The sequence below is a fragment of the Zingiber officinale genome, chromosome 6B, assembly GCF_018446385.1.
Source record: "Zingiber officinale cultivar Zhangliang chromosome 6B, Zo_v1.1, whole genome shotgun sequence".
Classification (NCBI taxonomy): Eukaryota; Viridiplantae; Streptophyta; class Magnoliopsida; order Zingiberales; family Zingiberaceae; genus Zingiber; species Zingiber officinale.
In genome coordinates this window covers 133941980-133965045 of record NC_055996.1, presented here as the reverse complement: position 1 = coordinate 133965045, position 23066 = coordinate 133941980, and the positions used below count along the sequence as shown (strand labels likewise).

At 32.7% G+C, this 23066-nt stretch overlaps 1 protein-coding gene across 1 annotated transcript in view; it reads left to right on the top strand.

Moving 5' to 3' along the window:
• Window positions 1–1180: 1180 nt before the first annotated feature.
• The window catches only part of LOC121989630 (serine/threonine-protein kinase Nek5-like), a 36572-nt gene continuing 14686 nt past the window's right edge, over window positions 1181–23066 (top strand). The window contains exons 1-7 of the mRNA XM_042543777.1: window positions 1181–1871; window positions 2344–2432; window positions 3717–3824; window positions 4301–4408; window positions 7632–7722; window positions 7837–7889; window positions 10994–11056. Coding sequence (XP_042399711.1) covers window positions 1220–1871; window positions 2344–2432; window positions 3717–3824; window positions 4301–4408; window positions 7632–7722; window positions 7837–7889; window positions 10994–11056 — 1164 coding nt within the window. The 5' untranslated portion in view covers window positions 1181–1219. The remainder of the gene's footprint in view (window positions 1872–2343; window positions 2433–3716; window positions 3825–4300; window positions 4409–7631; window positions 7723–7836; window positions 7890–10993; window positions 11057–23066) is intronic.

The window sequence follows — 23066 nt, the reverse complement described above, 5'->3', positions numbered from 1 at the left end:
AAAAGTCTATTAAATCACACACAAAGAACATGTTATTTTGGAGATGAATTTAATTTAATTTGACTAAATTATTATGGGCCTTAAAAATAATGGGTTAATCTAAAGTGTTAGTGTTATCTTTGTAGTGATTATCATTAGTGCTAATGAAAGATTGTTAGTATTAGCCCTAAGAGTCAATTTTAAGATGATTAGACTTATTGGGTTATGAATATATATAGATTAATTTATTGAGTTAAAGGTTAATCCAATATGTTAAATCCAACCCATTAAGATTAATTCATCATTAATCAAAAGAAGATCAAAAGACATAAAAGACACAAATATTTGATATTCCTTGGATGAGTATAAATGCTTTTGGAATTTTTTTAATAAGATGAAATTTGATTCTTCTTCTTCTTCCTCTCCATCCTTTCCGGGCCAAATCTCCTAAAGTGGCTAGCACCACAAAGGTGGTTTCTCTTCGAATTGTAAGGTTGTGAGATGAATGGGAGAACATATTAGTGTGGATACCGGAAGAGGGGCGAACACTTGATTCTTCTGAGATCCATCGAGGACAAAGTTGTTGTCGGGAGTTCGTGTTTACGTAATAAATGTAGAATTCTTAATTAAATTAGGACTCTTAATTAAACTAGTATACGATTTCATTCACATGAATTTTCTAAAAAAATATCTTGTTAATATTCCACCGTACTTGTGTTATTTTGCACTCAAGATCATTATAGTGATGACCCCGCATGACAACAACATGCGATGAGCCCGTGTGACAATAAGGTGCGACGGCTAGGCAGGGGTGGCCCGCGCGACCGTCTTGCACGACCAACAATTTTTTTTTTTTTTGTTTTGTGTTTTTAATTTTTTTCTTCTGGGTTTCTTTTTTTTTTTTTTCCTTTCCCTTTCATTTTCCCATTTTTTAGAGATTTTTTTTAAATTTTGTTCCCTTTACTTTATCTTTCTTTAAGGATTTTTCCCATTTTGAATTTTTCCGTTCCATCTTTTGCACGGTTTAATTTTCGGGCCTAACGTTTATTGGGTCAAAATATCGGGCCTAAGTTTTATTGGGTCAAAATATCGGGCCTAAATTTTATTGGGTCAAAATTTCGGGCTAATTGAACCTAGGAATGGAGCCCGGCCCAATACTGACTCGTCTATGTTGACTTTGGAATTTGACCGGTGCATATGGTTCGGTCTAGTTGAGCCCAACTCCCTCGCTCGTTCGGTCATGGCGTTCCCTTCTTCCCGTGGCCGGCGTGGAGGCCGCGCCGATCTCTACTCCACTGTCGTCGTCCATGGAGACGACGATGACGCCGGATCTCAGCAGGACGCTGCCTCCTTGGATCAGGAGGAGGAAGATGAGGACCCCTCCCTTCCTCCCCTCCTCAAGCGCCTTCCCAAGGACTTCGGCGCCGCTGCCGACGACGACGAGAGCGAAGGAGACGACGGGAATGAATTATACGGAACTTTCATCGTGAGGCGAGATGCTCACCCCTCGCCCTCTCCTACTGGACGGCGAACTCTCCGGTCCCCCTTTATGGATCTACAGCGAGCGAGCCCAAGGAGCAGAGGAGGCGACCAGGATGACCCCTACTCCACGTTCCTGGTTCATTCTACCGCGGCGGGGTCGAGCATGAGCGAGTCCGTGTCCGGGACTTTTGTCCGGAAGACGGGTCGTAGGGATGAGGGTGGGTTTGGGTCTCCTTTTACGAGCGTGGCAGTGGAAGGGGTGCGGGGAGGAGAGGGAGGAGGGTTCGTTCAGTCCCAATGGGAGGAGTCGAAGCAGCAGCACCAGAGGAGGAAGGCGTCGGTCAGTTCGGTGCCTGACAGCGTCGCCAAAGATGATCCTTCATCTAAGTATGAATTACTTCATGAACTTGGTAAGCATTGGTGAGCGAGTAGATTATTCTCTTCAGCAAAGAACGAGTATTTCTGATCTCTCCGGACAGAACATTATTGTCTTCGGAAAAATGGAATCTTAGGGTAACACAGCGAAACAGAAGAATCAGCTTCTCCATATTCAGATTGTAGTGCTAGTAATCAGTTACCGTCGAGACTGTTAGGAATGATAAATTCGGCCAGAAATTGTTTTTTCATAGAATTCTCGATCTTTCTGGAAATGTTTCTTCTCAGGCGTACTTAGGAGCATATTTTTTCATGATTATTTTATGTCGTCCTCTGCAAAAATTTCTTTACTGTTCATATGGTTCCTCATGTTGCTTTGTGGCTAATTTACTAGAGAGATAAAAGGCATATCTTCTTTGTTGAATGATATTAATGCCGAAGTGCTTGGTCAATCAAGGATCTTTTTTTACCTGGCTCTTGATTGTCTGTGGAATTGTTCAATGGCAGGAAAAGGTTCTTATGGTGCAGTATACAAAGCAAGGGATGTAAAGACTTCAGAGCTTGTTGCTGTCAAAGTGATATCCTTGACCGAGGGGGTATTATTTTGCCCACATCATTTAATAATTTTCAGTTTCCTTTGAAGAAATTGTTGGCATTGTTCATGCCTATTTAGTTCCAACTATTTGGTATTGGCTGCATGCATCTTATTCTACTATTGAATTTTATCTTTATGCAAGATTGTATTACTATATTACTAGTAATATTTAATCACTTCAAGGTTAATTTGATTTTATTTTGGTCAACCTCTATCTTCTGCACGCCCAGCTTTAATTAATGTAATTTGCCTAAACAGAGAATAAATTCACCATCTTTGACATGTTTGTACTATCCTAACATATTTTTGTCATTTTATCCTCTATTGCATCTAACAACTAAATCTTACTAGTAATAGTAAGCTCACAATTTATCTCAACACTTTCATCTCTATTTGATTGGTTATATATATATAGATATATAATATTTGGATATTTTAAGCGTGATAGTCCATACTATGATTTTTATCAACTTTTCCTTTTAACCAAAGGGCAAATGACACTCACATAAGACTCCAGAATTCCAATTCCCCTAGAACTTATATTTAACAAGTATAAGATCTGATCCCTTTCACCATGATGTAAATATTTAAGAGCTTGTTGCCATCAAAGTTATAGCCTCGAGTGATCTGGTATTCCTTTCTTCATACCATTTAATAAATTTTGTTGTCAATCTCTAAAGTAAAGAAGATGAAAGAGTTGTTTGAGAGAGAATTCAAAGTAATTTTCTAAATGCACGTTAGATAGCAACACAAGAAATTTGGTCAACCTTAATTTTTTTGTAACTTATATTGATGCAACAATTAACCCTAATGCATGGTAGGTATGCTGTCTAGTGTCATAGCTATGCATGATGGTTCATTAGTGATTTATCTAACAACTTTATTTTCATACTTTGTAGCCTATAACATCAATGAATGCACTGTTCTTCTTCTGGAATTACTGTGTTCAAGAGAAATTAGTTTGTGCAAATCCCAGAATCTGGATAAAATATTCAAACTTGATAGTGATGCATCTAGTTTTTGTTTATGATGGATAAATTCATTTAACGTCAGGAAACCTTATAGTTAATTGAAGGATCAACAAAAGTTAGACCTGCATACTTGTCATAACATGAATCTGCAAGTGTTATCTCTATTAACTCTAAAATTTAGAATTTAGATGTGAATGTGCACATTCTTTGAGCTTATTTTCATACATCTTCAGGTAATTAATTGCTTATGATTGATTGAAAATCATAGAGAACTTAGATTTCCAATGATTATTTTGATGTAAACCTTTTTTCAGGAGGAAGGTTATGATGATATTCGTGGAGAAATCGAAATGTTGCAACAATGTAGTCATCCAAATGTTGTTCGTTATTTTGGGAGTTACCAGGGAGAGGAATACCTATGGGTAAGTCCAATGGCCTTCACATGTTCATAAACAGTAACACCAGAGTGAATATCTGTTTTTTTTTGTGTGTGTGTGTCCTTGCTGAGAATCTACCTTCAGATATAACCTATGAACTTTATATTGGCTGCAAATCCAACATCATGTAGGGGATGCTACTCTTCTCAGTGCTTTGTTTATGTCTTGGACTAAATGTGTTCGTATAAGATCGACATTGCAACCATACAAATTGTTTACCAACTCCAAAGCAGCTGCTTGTGGCAGTTAGAATTATTTCAATTGTTCATCTAATCATCTACCATGTCATATATGTCTATATATTGATAGAACAACGAGAGGATCTTGATCTTGGAAGTAAATTTCAGATTGTCATGCATCTTGATTGGGCTTTGCTATTGGATTATAGAGTTATTTTTATGTAATGTATAGGTGATTCTTAAGTTTTGTATCTCACATATGTTTTAGTTTACATTTGGCAGATAATAATGGAGTATTGTGGTGGAGGAAGTATTGCTGACTTGATGAATACTACAGAGGAATCTTTAGATGAGAACCAAATTGCCTATATCTGTAGAGAAGCTCTAAAGGTACCACTTAATTGTTTTATGGGTGAGACTATAGGCTGATCCATATTTATTATTGGATAAACCTGTAAGATTTCATATGAAAATATTACAGTATCATCAAGAAGAGTATTGAAATCACCATTTCATTTATGATTATCAATAACATAGTGGGTATATCATATTCGTTCTTGACAAATGAAAAAAGAATAGATTAAGAATCTCATTCTACCTTGCTTTAGACGGGCAAGAAGTACTGTTTCTTGCATACGTTGAGATGCAGAACATCATTGAAATGCTTGCCTATATGTTCATGCTTACTTATCTCATTAAGATTTTAGTAATAAATGCATAACAATTCTCTCATCAAAGGTTGACATTCCGTTCAAGGCCAAAAAACAACTTCAGCAAGGAATGCGATAGACAAACAACACAATTGGCAGCTTCACATCTCAGAGAACCTATTCTAGTATGCATAAATGTTCCTTTCTAGTAAGAACTCTTTTGAGGATTGAAAAATCAGGCTAGCATCCACATACTCTGGCTGGACTAGTGAGGTCATCATTAGGCAAAAGGACATGTATGATAGTAGTGATGAGTTAGCTGTAATGCACCGGAAGAAGAGTGGTGGTGTACCTGTTAATTATTAAACACAAAAAATGTAGAGAGACAGTTAAGCAGCTACTTTCTTTTACTCTTTTTCATCATAGTTTACCTTCTCTTACACTGCAGCTTTAGGAGAGACACTCATTAGTTGACCAGTACATGAACTTCTGTGTAGGTGCTATGTGCTAATCGATCTAATATCTGACTAGTAAATCTGGCTTGTCCAATCAATGGGAATCTAATTTCAAATGTTCAAATTAATCAATCCATCCAATATAATATAAGCTTTGGTAACCTATGATGGTCTAGCTGGATAAGGTGTAAAATGAATCATAATCAGTTATAACCAATCACACTAGAAGTGATTAAAGCTTCATTATACTCCCAAAATTGTACCATCCTCCAGCTGTTTTTGATTTGCAACTGGAGCATTAGAAGTTGTTCATTCAAAGATTCAGGCTGATTTATACTAAACTTGCAATGGTTGAATATTTACAGTAACAAACTGTCCAAATGAGAGACTGGACCCATTTATGTGATAGGTGCAAGCATCACTTCATTATGAAGCTGTGTTAAGAGTCCCAACTATTTAGGGGTTGACTACAAGGATTTTATCCCTTCATAGAACTCTATACAAAGCTATATCACTAATACTATTCAAATCTCGTAATTGTTTTATTATGTTAGCTAAGATTTATTTGGCCTTCCTCTATTTCTTGCCACTTCACCAACAACCAAGCCTTATCCCACTAGGAGGTCAACTATATGAATCTTCCTACACTATTATGCTTTATTTCCTACTATATCATCATCTATATTTAAAAATATTTTATTTTATTTTATAATTGCTAATCAAGCTTCTTTGTCTTCCTATTCCTCATTTAATATGTGTATTTGTCATAGTTTCACATTGCCTCATTGGAACATTTATTAATCTTTTAGGTACATATCTATGCTATTTTAAATGTGTCTATGGAAGTTTTCCTTCAATAGGCGCAATCTTGACTTTCTCTTTAATGTTCTCATTTCTTATTGTGTTCATCCTCATATGTTCGCACATCCACTTTAATATCCTGATGTTTGCGACTTTCATCTTCTACTTGTGTGCACCTTCAACACTAATAATTTATTTGACTATGGAATTTCTTGGTTGAACAAGCCTATATCAGCTTAACCTTTTTTTTTGTTATTTTATACACAATTACTTTTGATAGATTTTTTTTTTCTTTTTTCAAAAGTTATCTTTTCTAAATAACCGCATATATTTGTCTTGGCATATTGCCCTATCTTCTTATTAACTCTATTATACTTATTCTTTCTTAATTATCCAACTCTTCATTTGTAAAGTATGATGGCCATATCATAGCTTTTTAACCTTAGGGCACATTAATCATGATGATCACAAATGCTCACCTCCAATCCAGCCAGACTTTAATAATATCTTCATAAATGTTTCCTTGATGAATAACGGATCGAATATATTCTAACTCATAGAAATTCCATGTCCATTCATCTTAACTATTTCCTCGCTTATTTCCATCATCATTGAAACTATCTATATTTTGTTCTATTCTTCTAAACATTTTTTCTTTAAACTAATAACCTTTTGAATTTGTTGCACCTCCACTTACTCTCTGTGTATGTCACAGTCACACTTCTACCTTTGTACTCTCCTCTATCTTAAAGTATTCCTAACCTTATTAGCCATTGAACTCTTCACGATGTCATTTATGATCTCTTGTAGCTACACTTGACTGCTTCCTAATGCTAATAGTATATATATATATATATATATATATATATATATATATATATATATTCAAATTTTATTTTTCTTCTATCCTCTTATATATCATCATGTTCTGATCTATGTGTTCTTTCTTCTTCCCAACATTTGGAGGTTTGAATCATAAAGTATGATTGCTTGTATCACAATCTCATATTTTCTTTTAGCACAAGGAGCACATAGTGATCACAAGTTTTTAGAAAATTTTCTCCATTTTTAAAACTTAAGATTTATATTATAATTGATTTTTTTACTAGTATCTCCTTGTTGAATAATAGATTTGCACCAAAGTTGCCCTCCAATGGATCCTTGTTAACCTCATTAAGGGATTTAGATTGTACTAATTCCAACTACCATCCTCGAAGAACTTGATATGATATTCTTATTTATTGTTAGTACCTCCCCGCGTCAAGATTGAATTATTTGTACACTTGCTGCTTTCCTTGGATGTGGTAGCCATTTCACTCTTATAGAATATCCCAACAATCCAACCTATATATACTCTTTTCTTTTCGATATTAAAATTACATTTCATATATTGAACTTTAAGTCTACATTGTTTAAAATTTTAATTATTATAATTCCTCTATGATTCGAGCTTCAAGCTTACTCTAACTGGAGGCTTATCAGCTCTGATAATATCATATCCAAATAATATTAACTGTGATATTTTATCTTGAAGATGAATGGTAAATTCATTGAGGAATATAATATCCCTGAAACTTTCTATAATTCATCTAGTAAACAGAACAACAAATCATTTGATAATTACAAGGTTTTGGGAATGAGAAATCTTATGTAATTATTGCATATTGCCCCTTTTCTAAATCTAAATATTTAAATTTATTGATGCAGGGGCTTTCATATTTGCACTCAATTTTTAAGGTCCATAGGGACATTAAAGGTGGTAATATTTTACTTACGGAACAGGGAGAGGTAAAGTTGGGTAAGCACTTACCTGAGAAATGCTACTCTGGCTGCATCCATTTGAAGATGTATATGCATTGTAGCAAAATAGTTACCATTCAATTTTTTATTACCATATTTGTACCTGAAACAGGTGACTTCGGTGTGGCTGCCCAGCTTACTAGGACCATGTCAAAGCGTAACACAGTATGCTGAATTTCTTATACATTAGTTTTTTTTTTCACCCTAGATGATTAATTGAAGCAATTTTTAATATACTTAGATTCTTTGTGGTTTATTGATACAACAACAACAACAACAACAACCAAGCCTTTTCCCACTAAGTGGGGTCGGCTTTGTGGTTTATTGATATGCATAAAAATTTGTGATTTTTAGCTACACTTGGATTTTTCATTCTGATAAAGTTAGGATGTGTCACTTGTTCCTATATTTGATGCAATTGTTTACATCGTGGCATGTTTGGAAGAAAGACCCTAGTTACTAAGTTCTGTGCGTTACTTGATCCTCATGTTAATTTCTTGAAATAACATGTCATGGTGGAACTTATCATCTAACCATATATTCTCAGGAGCATTTATTATTCTAGGCATAATCATAACTTTTTTTATTGTGCCTCATTAGAAACTGTACTACCATAGCAAATGTCTTGGCAAGTGACTAGTTATTTTTGTTACCCCACCTTTGCACAATCTTTAATTTTGTTTAGCGTTTATTATCATATTCCTCATTAATCTTTAGCAGATAATCAACTGAGGAATTTTGCTAAGGTGTATCCAATTTGATGTTTCGGGCTTATGTAATGTTCTAATTATTTTGAATACACATTTATCAGTTCATGGGATTATCTCAAAACCCTAAAGTTCTTTGACTTGCTGTATAGTGTTCTTGCTAATATTATTGAGTAAATGATTCTGATGTGAGGTTCTCTTGTATAATTTGAATCTTTCGACTGTCTTTTCTCTTCACATTTGATGTCTGGTCAAGCCTAGACTTTGGATGCTTGTTTTAACACAAGTGCTTCAAGTGGTTAATAAACCATTGAGACTTGGAGATCACTTAGTATTTGACTGCATTTTCTTGCTGTAATGTGGAAAAAAAGGAATAATCACTTGTAAAAATAGTTTGAGTGAGGTCTATTTCGTTAGGGTTGCTGGTTTTCTATGATTCTCCAGATAATGTCATTTCACTAGTTTCATTCTTCTAAATGCACCATCTAGTACAATTGAAAATTGAATATCAAATCTAGGAGTGGCATTGGATCTGGTTTCTTTGTCAGAAAAAAATTCTAATGGATTTCGAATCATTTTCAGGTTTTGTCAGATTTCTTGGTTTTGTGTCCTATTGGTTGTCTTTCATATTTTCTTAATATTTAACAATTTTTTAAACAAAGTTTCTAAATCAAAGTTAGTTTCATTTTAGTCAAATATAGTCCACCTGAGTCACTTTATCATGGATAGTGAATTAGGATCATTTCTAAAACTTTTTTTTTCCTGATGAGTCAGGAATTGTGGTTTTTTTATATCACGTCTTGAAACTCAATAATACTAAAATGTGAAAAATCCAAACTCTGAACAGTCTAGGAAAATGCATTCTAATTTTTTTTTTTGTGTAGAGTCAAATCTCCAATTAAATGAGGTGTCTAGTGTGGTTCTTGCCCACCCTTGGTTAATTTATTGCCAAATAAGCTTCTCAATATTGGATTTTGAAGATTTTCTTTTGGATTTTAGTTTTTCTCATTCTCCTTTTGTCTTAATCTCATAATAATTTAATATTGTATATGTTGCTCAAGGTTTCCATGTTTAGGAGGGGAAAGTTCATCAAATTTGTGATACCAATTTACTCTCATATAGTGAGTTGTGGGCTAATAAATTATGTTTATAAGCTTAGATGGGTAGTTATTATTAACCTGGGCTTCACTATTTTGGGTCATTGGTTGAGCCTTACAAGTTAATAAGTCAATTCTCATATTTGATCATGACAAATGGTGAGTAGATTTAATTTTATTCATGGTGAGGTGATGGAAAAAAATGTCTAGGTGATGACAGAGCCATCATTGGACCTCATACCGCCAACTAAGACAATTCTAGAATGTGATGGAATATGAGTTGTACCACAACAACAATTAAGTCTTATCCCACTAAGTGGAGTCGGCTATATTGATCCTTTTACGCCATTGAGTTCTATCTCCTACTATATCATCATCTATACTTAAATAAATTTTATCTTGTTTTGTTTTATTGTTGCTAATCAAGTCTTTTTTGGTCTTCCTCGTTTGATATGCGTGTTTGTCATAGTTTCACATCGCCCAATTGGAGCATTTATTGGTCATCTAAGTACATGTCCGTATCATCTTAAACGAGTCTCTCGGAATTTTCTTTCAATAGACGTGACTTCGATTTTTTCTCTAATACTCTTATTTCTTATTCTATCCATAGGAATATGAGTTGTACCCATGGTTTAAAATCTTTTTTGCGTGATAAAGGTGAAGCATTTCGTTCCGCCTGCAGACCGACACAGACACTCCTTCGGTGCCAGCATGCTCCAAGGCCCCGTAGACGTGTTGCATGAGCCCAGCCATGCGTACGGAAGCAATGCGCGAGCCTGGTGAAGGGTTCAGATGCGTCTCATGAGCTAGGTGACGCTTCTAGACACTTTCCACAAGCTTGACGATGCCTCTGGACGCGTTGTGGAACATGGTGGAATAGGAGTGTGATGTGTCTGGATGCGTCACACGAGCCTGACGATGCTTTCAGACGCTTCGTGCAAGGCCGACAACGTGTCTGGAAGTGCCGCGTGAATCGGACGACGCCTTCGGAGGCGTCACACGATCCCGGGAGCATTGTGGAAAATGGCGAAACGGGAGGGGGTTTAGTTTTTAATTAAAAATTTAGATTGATAAATTTAATTAACTCATAGTTATGATTGAGATAATTAGATAAGGTTAATATAAATAAAATTTTATTTTTAATTAATATATTTTATATTTTAAAAATACCGAAATCATATCGGCATGACACGATATGGTACCGAAATTGTATCATTCCGATTTAGAGATTTTAAACCATGGTTGTACCTCCAATTTAATTCCATGTTATGAGCTGTGAGCTAATGAAGGGGTTATAAACGAACATTTTGGGTCAATAGTTGAGCATGGGTTAGTTCTCTCATCTATAAGCTTTGCATCCTTTTGATTTGATTATTGCTACTATGTTGTTCTACGGTTAATTTCATAATGTGTGAGACCCTTGAATTTCTTTGTTATATCAATTGTATTTTCATGTCATCTTCAGGTTATTGGTACTCCACATTGGATGGCTCCAGAAGTTATTCAAGAAAGTCGGTATGATGGAAAGGTAATTTGACTGTTGATTGCAAATATGTTAAACTAATTATGCATTCTGTAAGGTGTAATATAGAATCCCTTTAACATCTTCAAAAACTTCCATCTTCATGGATTCTATGAATTCATACAAGGGCGGAACCAGAAATTTTGTTTAAGGGGGTTGAATTGCACAGATATTTTTTTTTTGCGGCTAAATAAATATATGAGATTACATTAATCATCAGATTTCTCATTTGTTTACATAATTCCCCATGCCTATAGTCTATAGACTATAGTCGCAAAATGTAGCAAGAAACAACCAATAGTGATTTTGAGCATCCTTCCATAATTAAACAGGACATTATCACACTAGGATCTAGCAAAAACACAAGTGAGAGTTACCATTCTGTTGTGCATTTAGCTAATGAGCTGCACATCTACACTCCTTTGAGTTCCTTCACTTCACACCCTTTCCTTCCTCAGACAGTGGAAGAACTTAAGAACCTGTAGGGAAGCTTCACATTATGTCATTTTTATTAGGAAAGTTTTATTATTTTGGTAGAATACAACTATACAAAACAATGTAATCGCCAGTAAGAATAGACTCCACAAATTCTGGTAGAATACAACTATGCAAGGTGAATTGAGACGTCGAGGAGGGGGAGGAGGTCACCTCATCTATCATGGGAAGAAACTCCTTGGCTGGTTGGCACAGAAGTCTGCGATGGCCGACGAGTCGGCACAAGAGGAGGCAATTGGATTCTATGAGACTACATTTGTTGAAAATGTTTCAATGTTTGCTCATTTTCAATTGTAGAAAAAATATCCTTCTCAATGTACACAACTAGACTGTCATTCATCCATTCATCTCCCCGTAAATCAGTCTTCACATTCTTCAGTGCAGAAAAAACTCATTCAATGAAAGTAATTGCAACTGGTAAAATTAATGCCAACTCTATCATACGAAAAACCAATGGAAAACCAAATGTTTTTTTTTTTTTCAGTTTCAACCTATTTCCGAGCAAACATTCCCAAGTCATCAATTGAAGAAAATTGAGGTTCATCCCACAAATTATAAAAGTAACTCATAAGTTGTTCCAAAAATAAATAATCAGTACCAAAGAAGTCCTCGGGATAAAAATCAGCAAGATGGATGAGTTTGCGAACATCAAATTGAGAGAGAATTTCTTGGTTGAAGACATGTTATGCAACCGAGCAATTCAGTACAAACTTATGAAAAATGATTATTCATCTCTTGTATAATTAAATCAACAACTTAGTATTCAAATTTGCAACCATGATAACATTAATAATCAATGAAATCTCTTTAACAAAAAAAGGTTTTTTAGAATAATACCTGACAAAAAATCTCCACATAGTAATGATGAAAATTGGTGATGAGATGCCCTCTATGCTTGCCATGACCACAAGTTAGCATATTGTCCTCCATATTAAGTATTGGGATTATATTCAATTCACAAAATGTGTTAACTTGTTCCAAAATTATCTGCCATCCATGTCTTGTAGTCGACATTTCACACTTCTAATCAAGGACATGACTTGAATAATATTTTGATCCCCTTGTTGTAGGGAAAGTGATAACTCATTTGTAATTCCCAATATATACTTCATCAAATGCAGTACAAAAACAAATTGGTAACTCTCCATCTTTTCAATTAAACTTGTAGGAGCACCTTTATTCGCAGAATAAGAGATGCCATCATATACATTTCCTAACACTTCTATCACTGAAGACCACATAGAACATAGACGAAGTAATGTTAAGTAGTGTGATCCCCAACGAGTATCCCCAGGTCTTGCTAAACTGGTTTCTTGATTTTTTTTCCTTTTCCACTAGTGATTTCTCCACTTTCCAATTCAGCAATTATCTTGTCATGTTGAATCTTTCTAAGTTGAGCTCTCCTCTTACAAGATGCTCTAGATATATTCACAATCATGATGACATATCCAAAAAATTCACTAAAGTTGTCATGGGCAATAGCAACAAGAACTAATTGGAGTTGGTGAGAGAAACAGTGAACATACATTGTAGATGGATTTTCTTGTAGTATCAGATATTTCAACTCATTGAACTCACCATGTATATTGGAAGCTCCATCATATCCTTGGCCTCTCAATCTAGATAATGATAAATCATGTTGCATAAATAAAGCATCAATAACCCTTTTCAAAGAAAGATAACTAGTATCGGGCACATGCACAACTGCAAAAAATCGTTCAATCACACATCCTTTTTTATTCATATACTTGAAAACAACTCCTATATGCTCTTTCACTAAACTGTTCCGAGCCTCATCAACCATCAAAGAAAAAATTTTATCTCCAATATCATTGATTATAGCAAGTGTGATATCTGAGGCACAAGTACGTGTTAAATCCTTATGAATTTTTGGAGAAGTTAATTGATTGTTTGCATGAGCATTTTGTTTTATAACTTTGGAAACCTCTTCATTTCGTTGACTATACCATTCAAGCAACTCAAGAAAATTACCTCTATTTGAAGAACTAGTTGACTCATCATGTCCTCGAAAAGGCAATCCTTGCTTCAATAGAAAGCGTGTCACATTCAACATCATTGTTAAACGGGTACAATAATCAATTTCTATATCTCGACCATGTACTCGTAAAATATTTCCCACACTATGCCTTTGATCTTGAAAAGACTCAAATTGTATTCTAGCTTCATTGTGACAACTATTCACGGTCCCTTGTGACGATTGAATCTTTCTATTGCCCTTTTCCAATTATTGTATCCATCTTTTATAGAGGCATTATCTACATTTTATTTATTTAACGGTTTGAAAAGATAACACCAAAAATAAAATGTCGCATCTTTGATATGCTATACTCTAGCCATGTATATTTTTTATACCAAGTTTATTGAAAACTCGGATACACATGACTATTTGGTTGACAAAGCCCTTGGAGCGCATACTTCTTTGAACTTGATCTCAAATAGCAATATCAAATTCTTCAATTGGTTTTCGTAATCTTGGATCACTAATAATATCCTGCAAATTTAATTCTACACGGGATTGATTTTCCACTTGTTCAATAACATTAGGCTCATTAAAGGAGCAGGATTCGGAACTACGAATTTGTTTAAAAAATCTCTCCATATCCTACACAAATAAATAAGTAAATAACTAAAAATAAATTCATGTATACTGTATAATTTAATCGCAATTAATTTCAAATTTTGAACTAAAATTTTAATAAACTACAAATGTAAATATGTAATGAAAAACTAAAACTACAAATGTAATTGTGTAAATTTACAAAAAAAAATCAAATAATAATTAATTTAACACAACAAATCTAACCTTATCCACATGGCAAATGGTGTTGGAGACTTGGAGTGCTGTTGGGCGCTGGCTGTTGCTGCGATGCCGCCGGCGCTGCCGTCGCCTGGAGATGGAGGGTTGGAGGCTAGACTCGAGCAGTCTAGTCCGTGGTCCGTGGAGTTGGAGTTAGGGTTTTCACTTTCGTGTTTTCCTCCCTTTATGTTTGACGACAAAATGAGGAAGAATATTAGAAGGGGATTTATTTTCATTTGTTGACTTGGCCCCACCCCGCTTGCCATCTGACCCGATTTGGTGGTGTTTGGTTTCTTTTTTCTTTTTAATTTTGTTTAACTAAAAAGTAAAAAAAAAAAAACCAGGATGAAAAAAAATTGAATACTTGCCTTATTCGGTTCTTCTCCAGCATGACAACATCGACAACAAGTCGAGAATGTCAGAATGAGCTGTGTGGTGGGCGGTGCGCTAACGGCTAGGCGCGGGTTGCTGCTTGCTGGCGCCTGGCGTCTGTGGGCGACGACCGTCGGCCAGGGGCCCGCCAGGTTGGGGGAGGCTGAACCACTGAAACCTCCCTCAGCCTCCTCAACAACGTCCTGATTACTGGCGACATCTATGAGCGGCAGCCTGGTTGGGGGAGGCTGAAGCCTCCCTCAGCCTCCCAAGTCGGTCCGCCCCTGAATTCATAGTAGTCATATAATAGAGATACATTGGGATCTTTAGATTTTCTCAAGTATATGGTTCAAGTTAATCTCTAATTAGACTGTTTGCAATTCAGTTCACAAAAATCTGAGGTGGAGACAAGACTCCAGCTCATGAATAAAGTTATTCAGTGTTTCAACTTCTTATTTTCCCCGTAAATCTGCTTGCTGATAACTATCCACAAAAATTGATGCAAATAAATGTTAGCTTATTGTACCTTGGCTCAAGGCTTTCTTACTAACTTGACTTATTACTTCTTGCAAAGTTTTAAATTATGAATTATTTTTATGGCTATATTATGGCATGTGAGTTGGAATATTTTCCTTATCATAATCAAAATTATCAATCCATGTTTATTCCAACTATCTAATATTTGTCTATCTGTTAGATGTTGGATACATGGATCTAACCCTTTATATTGAGATTTATGCTAGACTATATCACTAACAATAGTTAAATCAATTAAATGTTTTTTTATTACAATAGCATGAGTTTGAATTTTCTTGTTCCCCTTTGACCTTCTGTTCTAGTCAAAATACCTTATCTAAACATAAAACCTATTGGTAATCTTTGAATATGTTCATATTACATTTTCTTCGTTTATTATCTATTGGAGCTACATATAATTTTGATCAAACAATAATATTTTATAGTTTTCCTTTCTAATTCATGTATCTATCTTTTCATTTTCATCTCTGTCATCCGAACTATTTTTTGTATGTTGTTTCTTAATTATCTAACACTTTGATCTTTGAATTATAGTGAGTTGTATTGCAATCTTTTAAAACTTTCTTTTTGCCTAGGTATTTGATGAGCGCATGACTCCAGAAACTTCTCTCCATTTCAACAATCCACTTTTTATCCTATCAATAATACCTTGAATACTCAAATATATCTAAAGATATTTAAAACTTTTACAAGAGTTTTATATCCAACTATTCACACAGGTTTTTTCTTATTATTAAAATTACATTTTGTTTTAGATCTACTTATCTTAAAACCTCAAATGTAAAAAAAATCTGAGGTGGAGACAAGACTCCAGCTCATGAATAAAGTTATTCAGTGTTTCAACTTCTCATTTTCCCCGTAAATCTGCTTGCTGATAACTATCCACAAAAATTGATGCAAATAAATGTTAGCTTATTGTACCTTGGCTCAAGGCTTTCTTACTAACTTGACTTATTACTTCTTGCAAAGTTTTAAATTATGAATTATTTTTATGGCTATATTATGGCATGTGAGTTGGAATATTTTCCTTATCATAATCAAAATTATCAATCCATGTTTATTCCAACTATCTAATATTTGTCTATCTATTAGATGTTGGATACATGGATCTAACCCTTTATATTGAGATTTATGCTAGACTATATCACTAACAATAGTTAAATCAATTAAATGTTTTTTTATTACAATAGCATGAGTTTGAATTTTCTTGTTCCCCTTTGACCTTCTGTTCTAGTCAAAATACCTTATCTAAACATAAAACCTATTGGTAATCTTTGAATATGTTCATATTACATTTTCTTCGTTTATTATCTATTGGAGCTACATATAATTTTGATCAAACAATAATATTTTTTAGTTTTCCTTTCTAATTCATGTATCTATCTTTTCATTTTCATCTCTGTCATCTGAACTTTTTTTTGTATGTTGTTTCTTAATTATCTAACACTTTGATCTTTGAATTATAGTGAGTTGTATTGCAATCTTTTAAAACTTTCTTTTTGCCTAGGTATTTGATGAGCGCATGACTCCAGAAACTTCTCTCCATTTCAACAATCCACTTTTTATCCTATCAATAATACCTTGAATACTCAAATATATCTAAAGATATTTAAAACTTTTACAAGAGTTTTATATCCAACTATTCACACAGGTTTTTTCTTATTATTAAAATTACATTTTGTTTTAGATCTACTTATCTTAAAACCTCAAATGTAAAAAAAATCTGAGGTGGAGACAAGACTCCAGCTCATGAATAAAGTTATTCAGTTTTTCAACTTCTCATTTTCCCCGTAAATCTGCTTGCTGATAACTATCCACAAAAATTGATGCAAATAAATGTTAGCTTATTGTACCTTGGCTCAAGGCTTTCTTACTAACTTGACTTATTACTTCTTGCAAAGTTTTAAATTATGAATTATTTTTATGGCTATATTATGGCATGTGAGTTGGAATATTTTCCTTATCATAATCAAAATTATCAATCCATGTTTATTCCAACTATCTAATATTTGTCTATCTGTTAGATGTTGGATACATGGATCTAACCCTTTATATTGAGATTTATGCTAGACTATATCACTAACAATAGTTAAATCAATTAAATGTTTTTTTATTACAATAGCATGAGTTTGAATTTTCTTGTTCCCCTTTGACCTTCTGTTCTAGTCAAAATACCTTATCTAAACATAAAACCTATTGGTAATCTTTGAATATGTTCATATTACATTTTCTTCGTTTATTATCTATTGGAGCTACATATAATTTTGATCAAACAATAATATTTTTTAGTTTTCCTTTCTAATTCATGTATCTATCTTTTCATTTTCATCTCTGTCATCCGAACTATTTTTTGTATGTTGTTTCTTAATTATCTAACACTTTGATCTTTGAATTATAGTGAGTTGTATTGCAATCTTTTAAAACTTTCTTTTTGCCTAGGTATTTGATGAGCGCATGACTCCAGAAACTTCTCTCCATTTCAACAATCCACTTTTTATCCTATCAATAATACCTTGAATACTCAAATATATCTAAAGATATTTAAAACTTTTACAAGAGTTTTATATCCAACTATTCACACAGGTTTTTTCTTATTATTAAAATTACATTTTGTTTTAGATCTACTTATCTTAAAACCTCAAATGTAAAAGAAATCTGAGGTGGAGACAAGACTCCAGCTCATGAATAAAGTTATTCAGTGTTTCAACTTCTCATTTTCCCCGTAAATCTGCTTGCTGATAACTATCCACAAAAATTGATGCAAATAAATGTTAGCTTATTGTACCTTGGCTCAAGGCTTTCTTACTAACTTGACTTATTACTTCTTGCAAAGTTTTAAATTATGAATTATTTTTATGGCTATATTATGGCATGTGAGTTGGAATATTTTCCTTATCATAATCAAAATTATCAATCCATGTTTATTCCAACTATCTAATATTTGTCTATCTGTTAGATGTTGGATACATGGATCTAACCCTTTATATTGAGATTTATGCTAGACTATATCACTAACAATAGTTAAATCAATTAAATGTTTTTTTATTACAATAGCATGAGTTTGAATTTTCTTGTTCCCCTTTGACCTTCTGTTCTAGTCAAAATACCTTATCTAAACATAAAACCTATTGGTAATCTTTGAATATGTTCATATTACATTTTCTTCGTTTATTATCTATTGGAGCTACATATAATTTTGATCAAACAATAATATTTTAGTTTTCCTTTCTAATTCATGTATCTATCTTTTCATTTTCATCTCTGTCATCTGAACTTTTTTTTGTATGTTGTTTCTTAATTATCTAACACTTTGATCTTTGAATTATAGTGAGTTGTATTGCAATCTTTTAAAACTTTCTTTTTGCCTAGGTATTTGATGAGCGCATGACTCCAGAAACTTCTCTCCATTTCAACAATCCACTTTTTATCCTATCAATAATACCTTGAATACTCAAATATATCTAAAGATATTTAAAACTTTTACAAGAGTTTTATATCCAACTATTCACACAGGTTTTTTCTTATTATTAAAATTACATTTTGTTTTAGATCTACTTATCTTAAAACCTCAAATGTAAAAAAAATCTGAGGTGGAGACAAGACTCCAGCTCATGAATAAAGTTATTCAGTGTTTCAACTTCTCATTTTCCCCGTAAATCTGCTTGCTGATAACTATCCACAAAAATTGATGCAAATAAATGTTAGCTTATTGTACCTTGGCTCAAGGCTTTCTTACTAACTTGACTTATTACTTCTTGCAAAGTTTTAAATTATGAATTATTTTTATGGCTATATTATGGCATGTGAGTTGGAATATTTTCCTTATCATAATCAAAATTATCAATCCATGTTTATTCCAACTATCTAATATTTGTCTATCTGTTAGATGTTGGATACATGGATCTAACCCTTTATATTGAGATTTATGCTAGACTATATCACTAACAATAGTTAAATCAATTAAATGTTTTTTTATTACAATAGCATGAGTTTGAATTTTCTTGTTCCCCTTTGACCTTCTGTTCTAGTCAAAATACCTTATCTAAACATAAAACCTATTGGTAATCTTTGAATATGTTCATATTACATTTTCTTCGTTTATTATCTATTGGAGCTACATATAATTTTGATCAAACAATAATATTTTATAGTTTTCCTTTCTAATTCATGTATCTATCTTTTCATTTTCATCTCTGTCATCCGAACTATTTTTTGTATGTTGTTTCTTAATTATCTAACACTTTGATCTTTGAATTATAGTGAGTTGTATTGCAATCTTTTAAAACTTTCTTTTTGCCTAGGTATTTGATGAGCGCATGACTCCAGAAACTTCTCTCCATTTCAACAATCCACTTTTTATCCTATCAATAATACCTTGAATACTCAAATATATCTAAAGATATTTAAAACTTTTACAAGAGTTTTATATCCAACTATTCACACAGGTTTTTTCTTATTATTAAAATTACATTTTGTTTTAGATCTACTTATCTTAAAACCTCAAATGTAAAAAAAATCTGAGGTGGAGACAAGACTCCAGCTCATGAATAAAGTTATTCAGTGTTTCAACTTCTCATTTTCCCCGTAAATCTGCTTGCTGATAACTATCCACAAAAATTGATGCAAATAAATGTTAGCTTATTGTACCTTGGCTCAAGGCTTTCTTACTAACTTGACTTATTACTTCTTGCAAAGTTTTAAATTATGAATTATTTTTATGGCTATATTATGGCATGTGAGTTGGAATATTTTCCTTATCATAATCAAAATTATCAATCCATGTTTATTCCAACTATCTAATATTTGTCTATCTGTTAGATGTTGGATACATGGATCTAACCCTTTATATTGAGATTTATGCTAGACTATATCACTAACAATAGTTAAATCAATTAAATGTTTTTTTATTACAATAGCATGAGTTTGAATTTTCTTGTTCCCCTTTGACCTTCTGTTCTAGTCAAAATACCTTATCTAAACATAAAACCTATTGGTAATCTTTGAATATGTTCATATTACATTTTCTTCGTTTATTATCTATTGGAGCTACATATAATTTTGATCAAACAATAATATTTTTTAGTTTTCCTTTCTAATTCATGTATCTATCTTTTCATTTTCATCTCTGTCATCTGAACTTTTTTTTGTATGTTGTTTCTTAATTATCTAACACTTTGATCTTTGAATTATAGTGAGTTGTATTGCAATCTTTTAAAACTTTCTTTTTGCCTAGGTATTTGATGAGCGCATGACTCCAGAAACTTCTCTCCATTTCAACAATCCACTTTTTATCCTATCAATAATACCTTGAATACTCAAATATATCTAAAGATATTTAAAACTTTTACAAGAGTTTTATATCCAACTATTCACACAGGTTTTTTCTTATTATTAAAATTACATTTTGTTTTAGATCTACTTATCTTAAAACCTCAAATGTAAAAAAAATCTGAGGTGGAGACAAGACTCCAGCTCATGAATAAAGTTATTCAGTGTTTCAACTTCTCATTTTCCCCGTAAATCTGCTTGCTGATAACTATCCACAAAAATTGATGCAAATAAATGTTAGCTTATTGTACCTTGGCTCAAGGCTTTCTTACTAACTTGACTTATTACTTCTTGCAAAGTTTTAAATTATGAATTATTTTTATGGCTATATTATGGCATGTGAGTTGGAATATTTTCCTTATCATAATCAAAATTATCAATCCATGTTTATTCCAACTATCTAATATTTGTCTATCTGTTAGATGTTGGATACATGGATCTAACCCTTTATATTGAGATTTATGCTAGACTATATCACTAACAATAGTTAAATCAATTAAATGTTTTTTTATTACAATAGCATGAGTTTGAATTTTCTTGTTCCCCTTTGACCTTCTGTTCTAGTCAAAATACCTTATCTAAACATAAAACCTATTGGTAATCTTTGAATATGTTCATATTACATTTTCTTCGTTTATTATCTATTGGAGCTACATATAATTTTGATCAAACAATAATATTTTTTAGTTTTCCTTTCTAATTCATGTATCTATCTTTTCATTTTCATCTCTGTCATCCGAACTATTTTTTGTATGTTGTTTCTTAATTATCTAACACTTTGATCTTTGAATTATAGTGAGTTGTATTGCAATCTTTTAAAACTTTCTTTTTGCCTAGGTATTTGATGAGCGCATGACTCCAGAAACTTCTCTCCATTTCAACAATCCACTTTTTATCCTATCAATAATACCTTGAATACTCAAATATATCTAAAGATATTTAAAACTTTTACAAGAGTTTTATATCCAACTATTCACACAGGTTTTTTCTTATTATTAAAATTACATTTTGTTTTAGATCTACTTATCTTAAAACCTCAAATGTAAAAAAAATCTGAGGTGGAGACAAGACTCCAGCTCATGAATAAAGTTATTCAGTGTTTCAACTTCTCATTTTCCCCGTAAATCTGCTTGCTGATAACTATCCACAAAAATTGATGCAAATAAATGTTAGCTTATTGTACCTTGGCTCAAGGCTTTCTTACTAACTTGACTTATTACTTCTTGCAAAGTTTTAAATTATGAATTATTTTTATGGCTATATTATGGCATGTGAGTTGGAATATTTTCCTTATCATAATCAAAATTATCAATCCATGTTTATTCCAACTATCTAATATTTGTCTATCTGTTAGATGTTGGATACATGGATCTAACCCTTTATATTGAGATTTATGCTAGACTATATCACTAACAATAGTTAAATCAATTAAATGTTTTTTTATTACAATAGCATGAGTTTGAATTTTCTTGTTCCCCTTTGACCTTCTGTTCTAGTCAAAATACCTTATCTAAACATAAAACCTATTGGTAATCTTTGAATATGTTCATATTACATTTTCTTCGTTTATTATCTATTGGAGCTACATATAATTTTGATCAAACAATAATATTTTTTAGTTTTCCTTTCTAATTCATGTATCTATCTTTTCATTTTCATCTCTGTCATCTGAACTTTTTTTTGTATGTTGTTTCTTAATTATCTAACACTTTGATCTTTGAATTATAGTGAGTTGTATTGCAATCTTTTAAAACTTTCTTTTTGCCTAGGTATTTGATGAGCGCATGACTCCAGAAACTTCTCTCCATTTCAACAATCCACTTTTTATCCTATCAATAATACCTTGAATACTCAAATATATCTAAAGATATTTAAAACTTTTACAAGAGTTTTATATCCAACTATTCACACAGGTTTTTTCTTATTATTAAAATTACATTTTGTTTTAGATCTACTTATCTTAAAACCTCAAATGTAAAAAAAATCTGAGGTGGAGACAAGACTCCAGCTCATGAATAAAGTTATTCAGTGTTTCAACTTCTCATTTTCCCCGTAAATCTGCTTGCTGATAACTATCCACAAAAATTGATGCAAATAAATGTTAGCTTATTGTACCTTGGCTCAAGGCTTTCTTACTAACTTGACTTATTACTTCTTGCAAAGTTTTAAATTATGAATTATTTTTATGGCTATATTATGGCATGTGAGTTGGAATATTTTCCTTATCATAATCAAAATTATCAATCCATGTTTATTCCAACTATCTAATATTTGTCTATCTGTTAGATGTTGGATACATGGATCTAACCCTTTATATTGAGATTTATGCTAGACTATATCACTAACAATAGTTAAATCAATTAAATGTTTTTTTATTACAATAGCATGAGTTTGAATTTTCTTGTTCCCCTTTGACCTTCTGTTCTAGTCAAAATACCTTATCTAAACATAAAACCTATTGGTAAT